The 20,110-nt window shown below is 37.7% G+C and overlaps 1 protein-coding gene across 2 annotated transcripts; it reads left to right on the top strand.

Annotated features, from left to right (window-relative positions):
* The first annotated feature begins 668 nt into the window (after positions 1 to 668).
* MBIP (MAP3K12 binding inhibitory protein 1) lies at positions 669 to 14,306 on the top strand. Of its 2 annotated transcripts, none has more exons than XM_088529267.1 (9): positions 669 to 821; positions 4,957 to 5,076; positions 6,730 to 6,951; positions 7,047 to 7,143; positions 8,510 to 8,575; positions 10,231 to 10,383; positions 11,690 to 11,787; positions 13,185 to 13,223; positions 13,774 to 14,306. In XM_088529267.1, the coding sequence occupies exons 1-9, from the start codon at positions 672 to 674 to the stop codon at positions 13,879 to 13,881; spliced, it is 1,053 nt and encodes a 350-aa protein (XP_088385393.1). In that variant the 5' UTR covers positions 669 to 671; the 3' UTR covers positions 13,882 to 14,306. The 2 variants fall into 2 exon arrangements, with proteins under 2 accessions (XP_088385393.1, XP_088385392.1); XM_088529266.1 differs by having other exon boundaries at positions 13,771 to 14,306.
* Positions 14,307 to 20,110: the final 5,804 nt, after the last annotated feature.

The following is a 20,110-nucleotide window of genomic DNA, read 5'->3' as shown; positions in this document are numbered from 1 at the left end:
GCAATCTAGCTTGTTTTAAGTAAGAGATTGTAATGCCTATGTAATACTTCTCTAAAATTTTAGCGCTGAAATCTTTGGAAGTAATTTTCACCTGAAACTGACTAGGATTTTCTGTATTCAGGTCCTTTGAAGTATTTAAATTGGTTGCTGAACAGAGACATAGGCTTACTGGGAAGTATTTGCACTAAACTAATGTTGAATCTGGATATCGAGAGGAATGCCTTTAGGATACCCAAATATAACTGAAATAAACTAATCCGCATTCCGACATTTTTATTCAAGAATATCAGTCTGCTTTACCACTTGTACATACGTCAACACTCTCCCACTTCACAGCAGAGCAGAAAATACATCCTTATGTATTTTTATGCAAAGGAACTGCGGCTTTAGCTCTAAGGCCAGCCCGGAGCTACACGCAGCGAACGCCCCCACGGCCAACACCAGCCCCCGGCGCGCGGGCTCCGCCTCGCCGGGACCCTCGCGCCCTCCTCCCGCCCGCCCCGCTAGAGCGACGGGCCGGCCGGGCTCCGCCTCCCCGCCCCCAGCGCCGCTCGCCATTGGCAGCCGTGCCCGCCCGTCAGGCTTGGGGGCGGGGCCGGCGGGCAGGCCACGCGCGGTTTCGTCATCGCGAGGCGACGGCCGGGCCGGGTGTCATGGCGGCAGCGGCGGAGATGGCGGCGGCGGCGGTTGTGGCGGCGCCCAGCGCGGCCCAGCATGGCGGCCGCGGCCCGGAGAGCGACGCCGAGGCGGCAGCTGCGGAGGGGGCGGCCGCGGAGGTGGCGAGCAGCGCCCTGCGCGCCCTGGCCGGGCTGGCGGCGCAGGTGAGCGCGGCGCGGGCCCGGCGCGGTGCTGGGTGCGTGTCCCTCGCGCTGTGTCGTGGCGCTGCATCGCCTTTCAGGGCTCCTGCACCCGGAGGGGAGCTACTCCTGCCACACGCCGCTTTCTGCCTGCGAACTCGGCCTTCAAATTGCTGCTCGGGGGTCACAGGCTGCCAAAAACTCCTCACCGGAGGTTGCATGAGAGTAGATGGCCTGGGGCTTGATGAAGCAAGTGCCTCTGCAAGTGTGGGCTGGACCCTAAAGCGGCCTTGCCCTGCCGTGGTTCAGGGGAGACTCTTGCGAGGGCTTCAGTGACGGTGGTAGATCCATTAGGGAGTGGTAATGAATCTCAGTTTTTTAATGGATGCTACATTAGTGGTAGGAGGCCCTTGTTAAGTGAGGCTTTGCTTACAACTTAATCATTTCCCTGAACAGTTTACAGATTAAGACCTTCTCTGATATGCAGGCATATATGCTGTCCTGACAGGGTAGCAGGAATGCACCCATGCTTCTAAAGTTAGGCAACAATTCAGAGGTTTGGGGCTTTCAAACCTGTATGGACAGAATATAACTTAATACTTTTTTAAGCTTACAAAAATACTAAGTATGTAGTCTGATTAGATGTAAAAGTAGTTTAGTAATAACTGTTGGCGGATATGAAATTATTTTTTAGAGCATCTTGCTTCTTTTTCCAATAGAAGTGTATGCTATATTGACTTTTCACTTCAAAGTGGGTAAGAAAATGTCTCAGCTGTCAAACAGAAGGCATCCAAAATCAAGAGCCTGAATACTGCAGTCCTGACTGATCTATTTTCCTGTCTGTAAAAGCAATAAATGCTGGCCTGGCTTTTGAACATGAATGCTCTGCTAGACGGTGATATACAAGTGAATATTAAAGGCACAGAACTGCTGTGATAAGAAAACTGCCCATATATTGAAAGTGAAATATCTTGTAATTCTTCTTAGCGAAGAGTCTGAAATCTCAATTGTTGAAGAACTAGCAACCATCATTTTACCCTGATGGATTACTGTTGTTCTTATATGTTATTGTTCCTATAATGCTAACATGACGGAAAGGTCAAGTTCTCTTTATGAAGAACATGAGGAAGAGTAAATGAAAAGATGCTTTCTGTGGTGCCCATCAATTAACTGTTTTTAAACCAGCATTAAGCATTCTAGTGCCTGTCTGTTCCTTAGTAGCTTATCCCTTTGGTTTACCTGTTCTACCTGCTACATCATGCATCAATGTAGAAAACTTCATGATAAAACAGTCTTTAGGTGTTGACAGACAACTACGAGATTCAGATTAGAATTCCTGCATCTGCCCAGGTAAATTACAATAGTTATGGTGGAGAGCAAAATTGCCTTCATTGGCACTGGAGTGTGCTTCTTCCATAACAGTTTAAACTTGTTGTATTGTGTCCTGCAACAACGGACAAGTAAGGACTCAGTTGTTCCAGCTCAGCTGTGGAAGCAGCAACCCTTTTAACTGCTCAATCACAGTAGTTGTGCAGTTGTCCAGTTACACTCTGTCTGTGAGTACTGGTGCTCTAATAGATTCACTTGTGTTTTACCAAATTAACCCATTCTAGTTATATCCATCGTATGGATTTGATCGAAGTTACTGACTCCAGATTTCTCTGTTACAGAGATGAGTAAAGGGAAGATGTGCCAAGTAGATGTCTATCCAGTTTGTGGACCATCATACTAGCTTAGATTGAATTTGTGCTAATATGTTGGACTGTAAACAGGAACATTTTTGGCACAGGAGCTTGTTTATTAGAGTTGCCTCTTGCAGCAGAGATGCTGGAAGGACAGCTGGGAACTACCACTCTTTAATATGACTTAAATGTGGGAAGGCATTTAACCTCTGGGTCGTAGTTACTGTCTAAGGCAGTTCCGAAGGGCTAGAATGGCTCATGTTCATGTAAATTGCTACAAAATAGCCTTTTGGCCTGAAAATTTACGTAAACTTTGAAGTTACCAAGTCACAGAACCTGTGTGTCATGGTTTTTCTAGGTAAAAGGACATGAAACAATGAGAAATCTAAATTTATTGTGCTAGAAACATGTTCAGATGCAGGATAGGTTTGTTTGTATTTTTAAAACTGATGTGTGTGATTTTAGAGTATCACTTGGTAACCTTTTTAATTACTTATCTAAAAATTATTCTAAACCAGAAACTCAACTGATTCTCTACATCAAACTCTCCTGATAGGAGCCATACTATATAATATGAAGGCACCTGTTAGCTGTTCCTTTCTGAAATATGGAGGACTATTAAGGAATCGTATTAGGACTCCGGTTTTGTTCTATTGAAAATCACTTGCATCTACATATTTTTAACTATATCTTAGTTTAGGAGGGTGTTATTCTAGGAACTTTGGGAAGAAATACTTGCTTCAGATAATACACTACAGGCAATCACAGAATAGGTATCTTAAATCTTAAGATTTAACTCTTAACTCTTACTAAATTGTTAACGTTTTTGGATTTGTAAGGTATTTTAGACATTACTTTTCCTGCATCCTATGTAGAATAAGCGCTAAACAGGAAAATAGCTTGCATGAAATCCATGTGAAATATATATGTAGACAGACAAAGAGATCGATTCAATTAATTGTTGTTTTATAGTGAGTTTCTAATATTTTTGATTCATTTTGATGCACGTTTGTGTACTATTTCACTACTTTTTTCTGTCTATAAGAATCAGTAACTCCCAGTTTCTTTGCAACGGATTTGGGAACTTGAAGTGGGTTTAATGAGGTTATTCTTTGAGTAAACAATGAAGGCTTAAGCTTATAGTTCACAAAATTGTTATGATAATGCTAGATTTTAAAACTAATGTAGAACAAATTGGTGTTTTATTGTTTTTGCCTTCAGTGTAATGGAAGTACTGTGGATTGCATAAACCAAGTGCATATGTATTCTATGTTCCTGTGTATAATAGTTGGTACAATTAGATGTTACCCTTGTATCATATGCTAAAAGTGCATTGTATAGAGTTGACATGGATAGTTTTGCTCATATCTGAGGCCTGATTTTTTTTTTTAACTGGAAGAATTGAATCTTAGAAGTAAAGAATACACTTGACTTTGGAAATCTGTGTCTGAGTTAATGCCCAGTTGACTTAAACAAGGATCTAATCTGTATTTATGATTTGGGGAATAATTATAGGTTGTTTGGTTTGAAAACAACCTACCTGGCTTTGGAAAAGGAAGTGCTCCTCACTTCATTGTCTTGGGAGAAGAGTTTACTGGAATAAAAATGGTAAAAGTGAATGTGATAATGCAAATAGACAATTAATGTTTAATAACAATCAGTTTAGTATTATAAAGTGAAAGTTTGTTTTTCAGTTATAGAGGAAGTATAGTTACTTTAAAGACAACTTCAGATTCTCTATGTCTTTCATATTGTTTTAGGAGCTACATACTGCCATTCCTCTGTTAAGGGAATATAATATGGAAATTGCTATTTTGATCTGATTGTGTATATTTAGAGAAAACATTTGACTTGAAAACAGGTTTGACAGTCAAAAAGAAGGTACTGTGTGGTCCAGAGTTCGCTTAACCGGGAGATTTTGACAAGTTTTAGATTTTTCTTTCCTCCCTGCATTAGAACTTTTTAATACTGATTATTTTTAATATAATGCTTGCTTCGATTCAGCAGCAAATAGAAAATGCATGAATTTGGGCATGTCCTTAGTCCTACAGGTTCATACAGCCTTTAAAGTCAGAATAAAATACTTAAATTTACAGGGAACCATTATATTGGGTGCATGTTTTTCATCTGCTACTAGATTTAATTATTTAACATGAACAGTATGTTTTAGTGTAATAGCTAATTGGATCATGAATTGAACAAAGCTATAGGTTAAATTTAATAGAATAAAAGTGTGATTGGGTAGGTTAAATATTTCACTTTCTGAACTTACTCTACAAATCCCCAACCTAGTTGGAAAATGCAGCTCTTTGGATTATAATTAACATAGAGCTTCTCTTATGGCCTCAGATAAAAATGCAGTTTGTATGAGATGGAGAATATTTGTTGTCCCGTGAAAGTGTCAGTACTTTTGTGTCAGTATTAAGTACAATATGCAGCATAGTTCTTGTGATGATGTTTGTTTTGCCCTTTTGAAGCTTAACCTTGGCGACGATATCGTGAAAGTTGTAATCGATTGGAGCAAGCTTCAAAGCACGTCGGCACTTCAGCCAGTACTGCTCTTTAGTGCCCTTCAGCAGCATATTTTAAATTTGCAGGTAAATATTTCATCGGACACCTTCAGCTTGACTAAAGAGATCAACAACTGAATATAGTTAAATTTTCTGGAGTGTAAAATTTCAGTTGTTAGGATTTTGTGTTTCTATGTCCAACAAGAAAGATGCAAAAATATGTTATACATTTGGGAGTCTACTGTGCTTTATAGCTACTCAAACCTATGGATTTTTCAGAGTAGCGGGGAATAGTCACTGCAGATGAGCAGGCTAAATAAATGCAGCCTCATTGATTTCTAGACTTGCATTGTAAATGTGGTACATTTCCATCTATGGTGGGTTATAATTAAGCAATAAGACACGGCAGGTGTGTGTCATGCTATGATAATGATTCCATGCGTTGGGTGAGTTTTGAGGCTCATGGAGTGCTTTCAGTGGTTCAAGAAGTGGCATTATCCCAGCATGACACATCCTGGAGTGTCTTACTGCAATTAAATATATTTTCAGCGTAGTCTTTTTTTTTTCCCTTAAGAGTAATTTCTTTGATATTAATGTCTCATCTTGCCAAGTAGCCAGTCACCGTGACTGTCACTTCTTTTAACTGTTTGAAACTTTCTAAACCTGTCAAAAGTAACTGTGATTTAGTTGTATGAAGAGGGTGGGTGAGCTGTTTGTCAGCTAGTAGGTGAACGATATTTTGACCTTGATAGTTCATCTATTAAAGGTGAGGATTTGAATACACCTCATTTGTCACTTCAGCTATTCAGTGAAGTGTTTCAAGTGTGTGAGTACTAAAAGAGTGGGAAATGAAGGAAGTTTCTGTGTTTGCTTGTCTACAGGTATAAGAAAGACCCTTTATGTTTTCCAGACACAGAAAAATCTTTGGTGTGATAAACAAAAAAGATAAAAGCAAAAAAAAAAAAATCACAGTGCTCTTACAAAATTTCAATTTCTGTAGGAATTTAAATCCATTTCAGGAAATCCGACTGATCAAGATTTTTTTTATGCAACACAATTTTTATTTCTAAAGGAAAAGTAAGCTGTAAAATTCAGATTATATGAAATCGGTAGGAAAAAAAATGGGTAGTTTGAGGTATTCTGTGTACTAAGGTTTTATTTTCAAATCTTGTGTAAGAGTTATTTCAGTAGAATAATCATTTATTTTACTGCTACGAATGTCAGTGCATTCTCTTGTTTAATTTCATGACCTAAGTAGATAATCAACCGTGTCAAGTGAAGCATGTGTTCAGGATAACACCTATATATTTCATGTCTGTGTTTTCTCATTCACTTGGGCAACTGCAGTTTCAAGTGGGGAATGTAGTGCTGTGGTGATAAAGTAAAGGCTTTACAGTGTGAAAGCACTGGCTTTCATGTTAAAGAGGAAAAATACTAAGCCTTACTGTTCTGAGGAGCCATTTGAATGACATGTTAATTAAGTGGCATTGGTGCCAAAGACTGAAGCTTTGATTTAGCTACTAACGACAAGCAGCAGACAGATTTTCTTAGAAATTTGGGGTTTTTTTCTATATAAACCCTTGAAAGGCGCAGATCAGGACGAAATCATGGCGTTTGCCAGAGTATTTGGAACTATAACGTTTTTATTACTGTATCAGAAGCAGACACTGTATTTTTTTTTTAGTTCCATTTTAGAAATTATAATACTTTTTACCTTTTTTTGTACTGGTTTTTATTCAGCCTCTTTTAGAAAAACTCCAGTCATTGATTAAAGAGGAAAATACAGACCATGTTGAACCTGCAGGTAAAACAGAAGGCCAGACTTCCGAAACAAATTTTGATATTTATGACGGTAACCCTCAGACTGAAGAGAAGTATGCAGGCTATGACGCGGGAGAGCTGAAGGATGTTCATATTAATTTTGATCCAGAGGTGGTCCAGATAAAAGCTGGAAAAGCAGAAGTAAGTGATTTGACTAAATTAAAAAAAAAAAATCTTTCTGGATTTTAAATTTAAAGAATGAAATAGATATATGCCATCATGTTTATTACCTGCAGATTGACAGGCGGATATCAGCCTTCATCGAGAGGAAACAAGCTGAGATCAATGAAAATAATGTCAGGGAATTTTGCAATGTTATTGATTGTAATCAAGGTAACTGGCTAGCCAGACTTTATCTTAATAGCAATTTAAGAGTTTTTTTTTTGTTTTGTTTGTTTGTTTTGATTTTTTTTCAAAGGAACTATATTTAAAGCAGTTTTTTTTTAGCATAACTGTTTTCAAGTTAACATATATGTGCACTGCAGATATTATTAGATAGGCAAAATTATTCACTGAGTGACAATGTTTAGTGGATTACATACAGAAGTATTATAGCTATTACTATGTTCGTTTTAAGAATTGTGGTCTTAAATCTGATAACTTTGTAGCTATTCTTCATCATGTTTTAGCTATATGTTGCTTTCAAAGTCAACAGATTTGCAATTCAGAAATGTCAATTGTGTAGTGAAAATTGAACTTAATATTAGTTAACACATATATTAAGAAAAACTTTTATTTTTAGTTAAGTTCATTTACTAACTAGTTAGAATAACTCACTTTCTGCTTACCCTAACTCTTTCTATTGGTGTCTTTATGGATTCTTCTAGCATAATTTACTATATCCAGAGCCAGTTTCAAATTTGTCTGATAGGCTGGTCCTGATTAGCATGGTCAGTGTCTATATAACCAAATGTATCTTAAAAGTGAAGATACTTTATAAAAGAACAAGTAACAAGGAGACATACTTTTTTTTTCATAATATTTGGCTGTGCTTTGTCTCTGTGATTTTATTTATACATTTGGAGATCAGAGCTTATTGTTCCATAATCTTTACAGGAGGAAAATTCACCTCCTTGAATATTAGTTGAAATGAAAATCACATGTAAAGGTTAGCAGAAGATGCTACATAGTAAAATAATACTTCTATAACTGTTAGCTAAATACAGAAGAAACAATGATAGGACTTATGTTCATGCATAATAAAATATTTCTAAAGCTTTATGTGTATACAATGGAGTTAAAATATAAATATTAGAATAACCTAACGTGGAGCTTATTTCCACATTTTAGAGCTGAACAAATTCAGGAAACCACGGGAATAAATGCAGGAAGATGGAAAAAGAATGCTGATAAGCAAACCAGACCAGTGTAAAAGTAGGAAGAAAGTAGTTTCAAGGAAGGACATAGAAACAGAAAAAACAGTGATAAGCAGGGAAAACACTTCCATACAAGAAGAAAGAAATAGGTTAGCAAAACACAGCTAAATGTGAAAACCAAATGAATTTCAATTTGGAAGACGTTTTGTACAGTTAAACCCAATAGAGCCATGTGAGTGTGGAATTTTATTTTTTTAATGAACAAATGGTTATAGGAACTGAATAAATTATTTTTAATCTTGTTGTATGAAAAAATTAAATTAGATTTCTTAAAAACCTGGAAGTTTTTAAGGCCTCACTCTCTTTTGTTATTACTTGTTTAGAAAATAGCTGTGCCAGAACAGATGCAATTTTCACACCTTATCCTGGATTTAAAAGCCATATAAAGGGTAAGCAACTATTTTTATTAAGAGTGTCCAGATGGAAGAGCTTTAATACATTTTTGGCTTATTGAGTGCTCAAAAAATGGAAACATGTACAGATGCTTTTGACTGTCAAGAATACTTCTAAAATCTTCCCTTACTCCTTTAAGTTTTTTCATCCCCATTATGTTTCATTCAGCTGATGCGTAAACACCAAGCACCAAAACAAGCTACCTTGTTCCCATCATCTGATGAAAGGAAAGATGGAAAAGCTAAAGCAGAGCAGATAAAATGGAGAAACTGAACAATTCTTAGCTTTGTGTCTAAGTTGAGGCTAGGAATTTAGCTAAGGAGTTGCAATGAAATTAAAATTATCATGTTTTCGGTTGGTGTAATTATACTTAATTAAAAAATAATTTAGAAGGGACACAGTGGAAGCAGAGGCAGATGACAGGTTGGGAAGGCTTTCCTCTGCATTAGCTTTTTGGAAGGAAATAAATAGTCTAGAAAAGATTGTCCAGCAAAAGTTATGTCTGAGTGGAACAGCTTGACTGTTTGCTGCTGTTTAGTTGTACAGAGGTTACTCTGAGGGAAAAACAAAATGACAAAACAAAAGTAACCTCCTCTTCCATTTTGAGAGTGATAATATTCTGTTGTCTACTTGAATTCCATCCTTCAAGAAAACTCAGAGTATTAACATTGTGAAGCCTCATGCTAGATACAACACGTAAAGGGTCTGGTGAGCTAAGAGGGAGATGGGGGAGTTTAAGCACCTTTCACTAAGAACTCCTTTCACTCGTTTCTTAAAAAAAAAAAAATGCTAGTTTTTATCTCAGATTGTAGAGTATTACAAGAAATAGAGGTTGTTCTTCAAGTAACTGAAACCTGAACAGTTCAGAATTGGCACTTGAGTAACCCTTAGAAAGGAATTGGAAGTGAAACCAGCATAAACTGTGCAGCAAGAATGTAGTGTGTGGCCCTCACCAAGTTCTGAGTAAGAAGGTTTGTCAGTATGGAGTTTACAGCATAGAATTCAGGTCTGCATTAGTCCTATCACAAAAGGCTCAAGAAGTGATCCTTATTTAAAGAGAAGGGGCCAAAATCTTTTCACGAGCACATACATGGTGGTGGGAAAATCCTGCACCCAGAAGCATCTGAGGGTTCAGTAAAGCCAGTTACCTGAATAACAAAAATTGGAGAGAATTTCTTTACTAAGATGCATAGCGCTTTTTCTGTTTGAACCTCCTCATATCCAGTTTTAATGGGTTTTATTTATGACGCTTTCTGTAATGTTAGGATAGACTTTTTTCCTGGCTGCTTCTTCATATCCAGAGCCATTCACAAATGCAACTGCTGACACAGATACTTTTTTCCTACTGTTTATCTGCAGCTAGCAACAAATTCTCAAGACTTCCATCTTGTGTGAATGTATGAAGACAGTTTTTTCCTTTGATACAGGTGTTAAGCCCTAGTCTACTTATTGGTAAAATTACTTTAAGGAAATACTTTTGTTGAACTTTAATGTCTGTGAGGGAAATGTCCTTCAGAGATGATATTGTGAAATTGTTGTGACTACCAGTTTTGAGCTATATCATTTAATAACACTTTTTATTCATTTTAATTAGATGTGTCTTAATATGTTTCAAGCATATGTATGATAAATTTGTTTTCTCTTTACCTAGTTTCTAGGGTAGTAAATACATATGGGCCGCAGACTAGATCTGAAGGAGCTCATGCTCCCAATCACAAAGCCAGTGCACCCATTCATGACTGTGGGAACCAAGCCATCGAGGAAAGATTACAAAACATTGAGGCACACTTACGGTTACAAACAGGTTTGTCTCATTTTTAATTGTGGTGTTACTGTACCGGCATTTGTATTACAGATATAAATACTGGGAGTTCTGTGATTGTAAAAACAGTGGACCATGTTCAGTAGTGGGTTGAGCCACCAAAAGTGCTACAGTTTGATGATAAGATGGACTGAAAAGACAACTTGAAACTTTTTTTTCCTAGAGGTAGATAATTCCTGAAGCATTTACATAAGAAACTTGCTTCTCTTGCATAGGAGGTAGGAATCTGTTTTCAGTACTTCCCTGTGCAGAGCTTAGTCCACCCCTGTCATTAAAGTAAATGCTATAGCCCCAGCCTCTTAGCTCCTTTGAACAGTTGCTTTCTTCTGGCCAGTCTCAGTTTTGTGGAAAACAAGTCAGTGGAGCACTTGCCAAGGAATTGACTCCTACCTAAATCAGTGCTCTTGGGGAAGGTCTCAATATCATTTATTACCTCTCCTAGCAGCTTCACAGTAAGTATTCATTTGGGAAGGTAACCTGCCTCAGCCCCCTGCTTACCCACTCCTTGGTTCTGAGTACAGAGAGATCTCAGCTCAACACCTGTTACTCCGAACAGCTTTTCCTAGTGCTACTACTGCTCTTTTCCCTTTACAATAAGACACATGTATTAGGAAAGGGAAGTTAGCTGATTTAGTTAGTAGCTGATGAGAAGGGAACAAAACTGAAGGAGAGAAGCTAGCCACAAAATTGTCTGTCAGAAACAAAGAGATAGAAGAGATGAATGGTTTAAAAAACGTGTATTTCAATAGTCTATGGCATAGGACTAGTTTATCTGACATACCTAGACATAAATTGAAAGGGGTGGCAAGAGAAGTAAAATTTGCTAATGCCTTGGTTGTTGCTACTGTTCACAACCAGGCTATCATTTTATGTGGAATAGCCGGTAATCGAGGTAGGCTAAACAGCAATCTCAGTTTATACAGTGCCCTTAGGTGCCTCTTCTACTTCCCCTGATGCTGCAGCTCATTTTGAAGTGGTGGCATGTGGTACCAGTGTACTGAGAGAGATTGTTGGTTGGTCAGGAACCTTGTCAGACTTTTTTGAACCACCGCCACAAGATTGCCTATTGACTTCAGTGATTGTCCTGGCTTAACAGCCAGATTTTACCCTGAATCATATTAATTACTCTGCCTTTTTATTTTCACAGCCGCTTATTTTGTGGAAGCCACAGGTTGAAAGTGAGACTCAAAAAAAAAAAAAAAATCACCTGTAAGGCTTGCGAATCTCTATTAATGAAGTTCCTCAAGTGCTTTTCCTGATTTCTTTGCATTTGTACTGGTATGCTTAGGTGGTCCTGTACCAAGAGACATTTATCAGAGAATTAAGAAGCTTGAAGATAAAATCCTTGAGCTGGAAGGTCTGTCACCTGAATATTTTCAATCTGTGGTAAGAAATTGTCAGTTTCATTTAGCATTTGATACTTCTCTGTGTAGATATTTGATGCACAAATAAAACTTAAGGAATCAAAGGGTTGATACTGTTGGTATAAAAAAAAAAAAAGCCAAACTTTTCTAACTGTTGTGTTTCACCTAGACCCTTTAAATGGATTCATATTTTACCTACTTTCTCATTCGAAAGAAAATAGTGTTTGTTGAGGAAAAGAATTGTAGCTACCTAACTTGATTGTTTTTAAGAAACAAGTGTATTAGAGGGTGTATTTCTCTCCACTCCTTTAAAGTTCAAAGCATTTTTGATGACAAAAATTGACAAAAATTGTGATCTTGATACAAATGATTAATGACAACTAAAATTCCTTAGTTTTCTGTACATGATCTCATTAAGATTATGGCAGATTGGTCTAAAGAGTGGGCATAGGAAATGGCTCTTCCAAGAGGAAAAGGAGTGAGTAAACCTTTTAGGAACCATGAGACAGATAATTTCTGACTTTGCTGGAAAACCAGCAATAAAAACTCAGAGTTGTATCTCTCTACGTGCCTGTAGCTAGTAAAAGTGCAGTGTACTGAGCTTCTTTCTGAATAGCAAACCTTATCCTTCATTCACTGAAGGAGGTTAAAGTGAAGGATATTTGTGATTTCTATGTCAGGCCCTGCTTTGGAAATTTCTGGTGGATTATCATGCTCTTTTTTTCTCTCCTCACTTAGTCAGCATATCCCTATTACTATTGATCTCATTTAATTTTTATATTCTTCTGCTGGTCTGAAGGGATAAGAGACAGCACTTAAAAGCAATGAAGTAATTTCATTTTTGTTTCACTTTTGTTTGTGTTGATGTTGATTAAAGTCTTTTTATTTGTAAGACTATTCTTTCAAGTTGTCGGAAACTAAAAGTTAAAAATATTTACTAGTTAAAAGTATATAATGGGCTGAAATTTCCCTGTAATGTGCTTTGGTATATTCTTCAGTGTGCTGATTTGCATGAAATATGTGATAGTAGTAATTGTAGTGTTATACAGTAATTTGCATTTTTTTTCTCTGAATAAAACTTTGTATTAATATTACAGGAAAAAAATAAATGGAAAAATAGTGACAAAGTTTGAAAACCTGGGTATTGATCTTTTTTTTCATCTCAAGGAAGCCTCAGTTAACTTTATTTAATATATTGGCTGCAGGGTGTCAAGCTTGAACAGCTTCTACCTTCTCTCTACCAGTATGTCTCATGATTCAAAGTAAAGAGCATAATTAAAGAAAATTTTTATCTATGAGATGGAAGCTGATATGCTTTCTGTGCTTTTAAGATCTTTGTCAATGTGTTTTATGGGCTCTGTAGTTTTCAGAATTACAAAGTAACATTAAGTGTGTTTTGGCTATCTCTTTTTTTTATAGAGCTGTTCTGGCAAGAGGAGAAAGGTCCAGCCTCCCCACGTAAGTGCTCTTAAATTTTGTTTACCTTTAAAATAGCCTGAACTCAGGAAAAGTGATCAGAAGCTCTGCCAAGCAAATACCCGACTTCTCAGAAATAGCTGCAGAGTTTTGGATAGCTTTCTAGCAGGGCGAGGAAGAGAAAGAAAAGAAATTAAATTCAAAGTTCTCTAAAAACCTGTACTAGTATGATAGTTACTACTACTGTGTTAGTATTAGAAATACAAATCGGTATTATATTAGAATTAAATTGCAAATATGTAATGGCTGTTCAAAAGCACTAATTAATGTTTTTTGTTCTAAGGAACAGGTTAAACAGACTTCTAATGGAAACAGCACAGTTACTGATCCAAAATTTGGACTGATTTGTTGGTTTCTTTCAAGTTTGCCTTTTTCTTTTAAGTTTTTAAATAGCTATAGACTACGTTCAAATAGTTAGGTGAAAGTATTTGTCATTTAATGCACTATCCAGTGGCCTCGAGTATCAAGTGCTAGACCACTTCTGTAGCATTTATAAAATGTGATTGTGGTTCTTATTTTGTTCTTTTAGCAGAACTATTCATTGGCTGAACTTGATGAGAAGATCAATGCTATTAAACAGGCATTACTGAGGAAAACAAAAGAGAGCAAGTCCAAGGAGGCTGAGCGGCTTCTTCGGTAGTGGATGAAAAACAAATCTTTTCAGAATCTTCATCATGCTTTACATGTACCTAAAACGTAGACCTGCAGTAGTGCTCATTGGAGATAACTTCAGCCATAAAAACAAAGCATGCATAGAAGCTCATTATGGATGATTTCAATAGCTTGCTTTTGAGAATATTCATTTTAAAATAATCTGATTAGTGGAATATTTACCTTAAAATTGAGGAATGTTTAGGACTAGCATTCTTATGATCTATTCCCTTCTGTTATAAAGGAGGATTGCAACATTGTTCATTCGTGGAAAGTTTTAACCTGCATGAAAAAACTGCGTTTCGTGTGTAATTCTTCTTGATGCTAGTGTATTTAAAAGGGCTATCTTTTGAATACTTGCAATGTAAATAGTTTGAACAAACTTGTGAAATAAACTTGTGAGTTACTTCTTGATGAGTAAACTGTTTTATTAGAAAAATAAGACATGACAAAACTTTTCAGTGTGTAAACTGAGCAGCAGTCTCTTCCATCTCTCTCACTGTTTATTTTTACAGAGCTAAAAATGCAGGACACTGCATTTCTGCCCACTTTTCAAATAGAAAGTTACATCTTCTTTACACAGGTAAGATGAGACACCTATTACCTCTTAAGTGCCCTGTAAGAATCCCTGCTACAAGTTTATGTTTTAAAGATGATTCTGGGTAAGGTGGAGGTGCTGCGTGGTAAGAGGCACACCCAGGCAGGTGCAAGTGCCTCAAAGAAGACTTCAGGGCAAAGAAATACCTCTATATATGAAGACTGCAGCCTGCTGCTGCACAGGACTGTTGTTTGTCACGCCCTGTGGAACTATAGCGTTCTACCTTCTGCAAAATAGTGCCAGTTTTCAGAATCCCGATTCTTGCACAGCTCACACACTGTGGGGTATTTTGCTGCAAAACCTGTTCTTCTGCAGAACTTACTGAGTCTTGGTACTGCTTCCCAAGAGTAGGCAGCTAAAAAAAGAAATAAAAGGTGGAGACAAGTGGGAGTTCATGAAAAGGATATTTCTCCTATAACTTGCACAGAGAAAGTAGCTGCAGATGTCAGAGGGATATTAAGCCCTTGGAAGCTTCCCTTTCTCCCCTAATATCACGTTTAGATGGGTGAGAGAATATGACATTGTTCCATATGACATGTTCTGAAACATCTGGTCCTGATAGATGGAGATACCTATCTAATCAGGAATCCTAGTGGAGGAAGTCTGAAAGAAAACCCCAAGGGAGTACAACACTGAGATAAGTGTCCTTCATAGAGTGTTATCCTGTCAGGCTGCATCTGGCATCCAAAAAGGCCGCCTCTGTTTCCGAGCTCTTTAACATTTGTCTCTTTTTTTCTTCACTGCTGTTATCCAAAACACAAAGTTCTTCTGCAGTTAGCAGCTTTGTGTTAAAACACTTCACCTTTACCTAGCATTAAATGACAGCATGCCCTTAAAGATGAAAAGGAAGGCAAATGGTCTCCAGGTAACTGTATTAAAGCCCTTCTAAGCCAAATAAGTCAGAAGGCAAAAAGAGTCCTAGAAGAACAGCAAAGTGAGGAAGGAGATTTTTCATTTTCGGAAGGCAGATTTTCTAACAGCAAAACATCAACCTGCATCATGTGAGCACTGTGAGCACTCAGAGGATCAGCTAGGCTCTGTGGATCTAAGAAACATCAGTTCTTTCAACTTGTGACCGCTCAGCTTAACTGAGCTTCTGTACATTTATTTCATAGGGAGACTGCTCAGAGAAGTGCACTGAAATTGTAGGTCTCTACAAAAGCCCCTTTGCATCAGAGATTTGAGAGAAAGGGACGTGGCAAGTCCGTAAAAACTTACCTACGGGTTAGAACAGACCACCTGTCTGTCTCCCTCTGCATTAGAACAACTTTAACAGAACTGTGCTGATAGTTGCCAAATCTGGGGGAAGCCTAGAGCATAACAATCTTCCTTTCCTCCAAGAGAGAGCGAAGAACACAGCAGAACTGTACAAACTGCAGTCTAATGAAAAGTATAGGTGTGGCAGAGCCAAAGCTTACTACAGCAGCATTTCTGATTCAGGAGAAGGGTGGATTTGTATCTGAACTGGACAATAGAGTGCTTTGAATGTGCAAATTCAACATATATAGAGAATTTACTAATTAGATACAACAGATAGAAGCATTGTTAGGGGTTTACTTACCTGATCCAGCTGACCATTCTTCAGCATACATAATCCCATTAGTGTTGAAGGTTTGCCTGTGAAGGGACATGAACACTTTGTGGAAACACCTTCACCCTCTGCAACAAGCATAACATAGCAAGAACAGGTATTGCAGTGCAGCAAATATTCTGCCTGTCTAACAATACAGAGCTGTTTAACCCGCAAACAGTTTGAAGAAGACATCTCTTAAGAATTTTCTGTATTATGGCATCTCAGTCTCTGAGCAAGCACCATGCTAATATAAACAGTAAACATGGAGAGGATTCTGAAGTAATTTAGATTAAAGTCACCTTCAACATTACGTTTGAGAGGCTCACCCAACACCATTCTCTCGCCCACAATCAGCAGTGGAAATACAGACATTAGACATTATAGATTTAGATATAAATATAGAATGTAGACATTAGCGAGGCAAGAATGCCATACCTGGATTCTGAGATCTGTCACTGGAATCACATATGTAACAGTTGATCGTCCTATAGGGGTACATGAACCCCTGACAAAAACAATGCAGAAAGCACCTCAGTTTGGTTATGCAATGGTGATTTTGCTTAGAACATTTCCTAGTTGAGGAACACCCGCAGTGAACATAACTTCATCCTATCATATCATCCTGATCATATATCAAAAGGTTTAAATGAACTTTCTGTGAACATTTCCCATTTGTTTGGTTTATGTGTATATATATGTAATTAGGAATATCATTACTTAATTAGCTTGCCAAAAAATAAGTTCTCTATTGAACAGCTATTCTACACCATCTGCATCGAGAAGCTTGTGTTGCTGTGAACTGGCTGAAGAGAGAATGAGGGCTGTGTGTCTGACGGGAGAGACTGCAAAGCATTCCAGGCAGCCAGTCTTTGGTCTGAGCATCTCTTCTATCCTGGTGCTTCTAAGGTACATGGTTTGAGGGAAACGCTTAAAATCTGCCATGGCAGATCAAGAACTGAAAGGGTAGTTTGGCTTCATTACAAGAGGGCTGGGCAGATTTGTATGCCAGTTGCAATACACGAAATTTTAGAGATAAAATTAAATTTGCTTTCCTCTCATTTATACATTCCTAAAGCTAGTCCAGATGTCTTTTCGAGCTTTTCCAGAGTGAAATAACTAAAGCGTAGTGTGAAGCATAGGCTATTAAAAGGCTTCCAATTACCAGAAAAAAAAGAAACCAACAAAAAGCAATCAACCTGCAACTAATTATGTGATGAAGGTGTGTAAAAGCATCACTTTTGGGCCAAGATCATCTGTCCCCCTTTGGATGGCTAATATTCCTATCAGGCAGCTTACATGAGAGATATAGTAAAACATTTGATCTAGCATTAATGTGAAACTCTTCAGTGCATGATCGGCGGCTTTGCGACAAGCTCCCCTGAGTAGGGAGTGATTCATCTCTAGGAGGCTAATTTCTTATAGTTGAGTGCAAGATTTTAATAAATAAACCCAAAAGTGAAGTACCCTTTTGAACAGTCCTCGTATCAGCAGGTAATATCAGTAATTTAGGAAACTCAAACCATTCACCGTTCCATCCAATTTATTGTTTTGATCAGTGCTGGATTTAAATACATCATAAGTTATCTCTTTTGTTTTAATTAAGAACATACTACACCCCTGAGTAATTTTAGTCCCAGAATGACAAAAATACATTACTTGAAGGAGAAGCAGTCAAAATACTCAGTAAAAGCATATTTTGATCACTCACACCAGTGAAAATGAACATTTTCTATGATAAGACTTGCTGCACCATCCTCTCCTGAATGAGGACCCGGGGAAGGGACTTCTGAAGAGGAAAAGTGTCTCCATAAAGATTCCCTTAAAGACATCTTTTCCCTTGCCACATAAAAGCATTCCTTTTTTCCTAACCCTTCCTGTTGAACACTTGAGGCTTCCATAGGCTCAAGAATCGTGGTGTCCCTAATTTTAGTCAGGCTATGACAAGAGACCATATAACAGTCCCACAGTTACTTGGTGTGGGCCAGGAAGTGGCTGAAGGCTCCTCACGGCCCTATGGGTTGCTAAAGATTGAGTCAGGCTGTCCAAATGTGTTGGCCTCTGCTGCCAGCATCACTTCAGCCCAGATAACATGCTCTTATGGCTAAGAACAGGATTTGCTGTCCCAGCAGATAATCCATCTCACCCAATAGCACTTCAGACCCAATTCAAGCGGTCTCCAGTAGAAGAATTTTTTTGTCATTGCCTACTAGGATGCATGGATTTGATTTCCCTTGACTTCAATGGCTACCTGATGCTTGCTTGGGAAGAGGTGGGGATATGTATTGTAGAAAATATGAGGAGAGAAGGAGAAAAAAAAAAGAAATACACTTAACAACTGCCTATGTAGATCTTCTAATGGAACTATGCCTTGTCATGGACAAAACACTTAGAAGTAACAATGGAAAGAATAGGCATTGTTCAAAGCTATTATTTAGAAATCATCTAATTTTTTAAAGGTTAATTAGTGTAATTTACCCATCTTGGTTATTAAAAAGAGTTATACATGAACAATAAAAGAGTTCAATCCATTTTATTTCCACAGTTGATTCATCTGTTTAGTTTTTTATGACCATCTAATTGTTTGGTAGAATTCTGTCCAGGACAGATGGGCTACTGTTCATGACTACTTTTTTACCATTTATATTATGTTGCTCTGATTTTTATTCAAGGCCAAATAGAGGGGAGTATAAGAGTGTGATGTTCACCTAAACATAACAATGACATTAAATTTCTATTTGGCTCTGAGATGAGAATAGATTTGTAGAGACAAACCACTATGAATGCAAATAAGTTGTTTATACATAAATATAATAAGAGTTCTTATTTAATTATGACCTCTTTTACCAGTTCTACAATATGCTCTGTTATTATGAAGTTTTGTAAAAACAGCCAGGCTAAATCAATTGTCACAAACTCATTTGGCTGAAAACTAGAATTATATCCCTGCTTATACTTGCAACAGAATAAAAGCCATTTCTCTAACCTGTTCTATAGCTACTGGGAGTCTAGTAAGTATATAAATGTATGTAACCTATCTCCTACAGCCATACCTGTATATGCTACATTATACATACAGTATGTGCATAGGCCTTTGCGTTTGATGGAGAATCTTTCGCTTTATTTTGGCAACCCCAAGGGAGAGATGCTGGTCAGATGTTTCCCACTGTGGACCTTCCTTGCTCACTTTTAAAGGACCTGCAACATGAGCAAGTCTTCAACAAGCAGGAGCTAGTAAAGTTAGTCTGTGTTCTGCTTCCTGCAAGTCTTCTTGGTCCACAAGGAGCCGTTTGAATGAGCTGCACTTAATAATTCTAAAGATAGTGCATCAATCCCAGAACCTCAGTCATCCGGATCATTCAAAGAAAGGAAAAAGTGCTATTAATTACCCAACAGCCCTGCCTCCATGACATACAGTTGGAGTTTCCTGCATATAGCCTTTGTGTAAAATAGAAAGAAATATGTATGCAGATTGAGCACCTTATTAAAAAAACATACGCTTTTGTTTCAGTAACTGTGTACCTATTGCTCTGCAGACATTTGATTAAGCATGCCAGCTGGTTTGCTTGAACACCACACAGGAAAATCATTATCTGAGTGACAAGAGTCACCACTACTAAACTGGAACAAAATTGACAGAGAGTTTAATTCATCAGGCATTTCTTGGTATAAACTATCAAGCTGTTTCAAATTCTGAGCTATGGTCTTCATACACAACTTTGGAAGTAAAGAATATATAAATTATTGCATTCATGTATACGTTAATATTTTCAGAATTTGCTGTCACTAAAGGAAAGCATCATAAAACAGAGGAGAGGAGAGCAGCAGAAGCCTTCTGTTTAATACAGACTAAGCTATTGCAGGCAGACATGCTGTTAAAATGATACAATTAAGCAGATTCCACTGCATATAACCTTCGTGCACCAAAAAAACCCCCAAACCTCATGCTTTCTTGATTTATATTTTGCAGCTCAATATAAGATAGGAAAATACTGGAAGTCATCAGTAGTCAACAGCCAAAAGACTTTACTGACATATTGCAATAGCACA

The sequence above is a fragment of the Tinamus guttatus genome, unplaced genomic scaffold, assembly GCF_059628265.1.
Source record: "Tinamus guttatus ecotype Peru unplaced genomic scaffold, ASM5962826v1 Tinamus_guttatus_pri_ptg000327l, whole genome shotgun sequence".
NCBI classification, from domain to species: domain Eukaryota; kingdom Metazoa; phylum Chordata; class Aves; order Tinamiformes; family Tinamidae; genus Tinamus; species Tinamus guttatus.
This window is presented reverse-complemented; position numbering and strand designations above follow the sequence as displayed.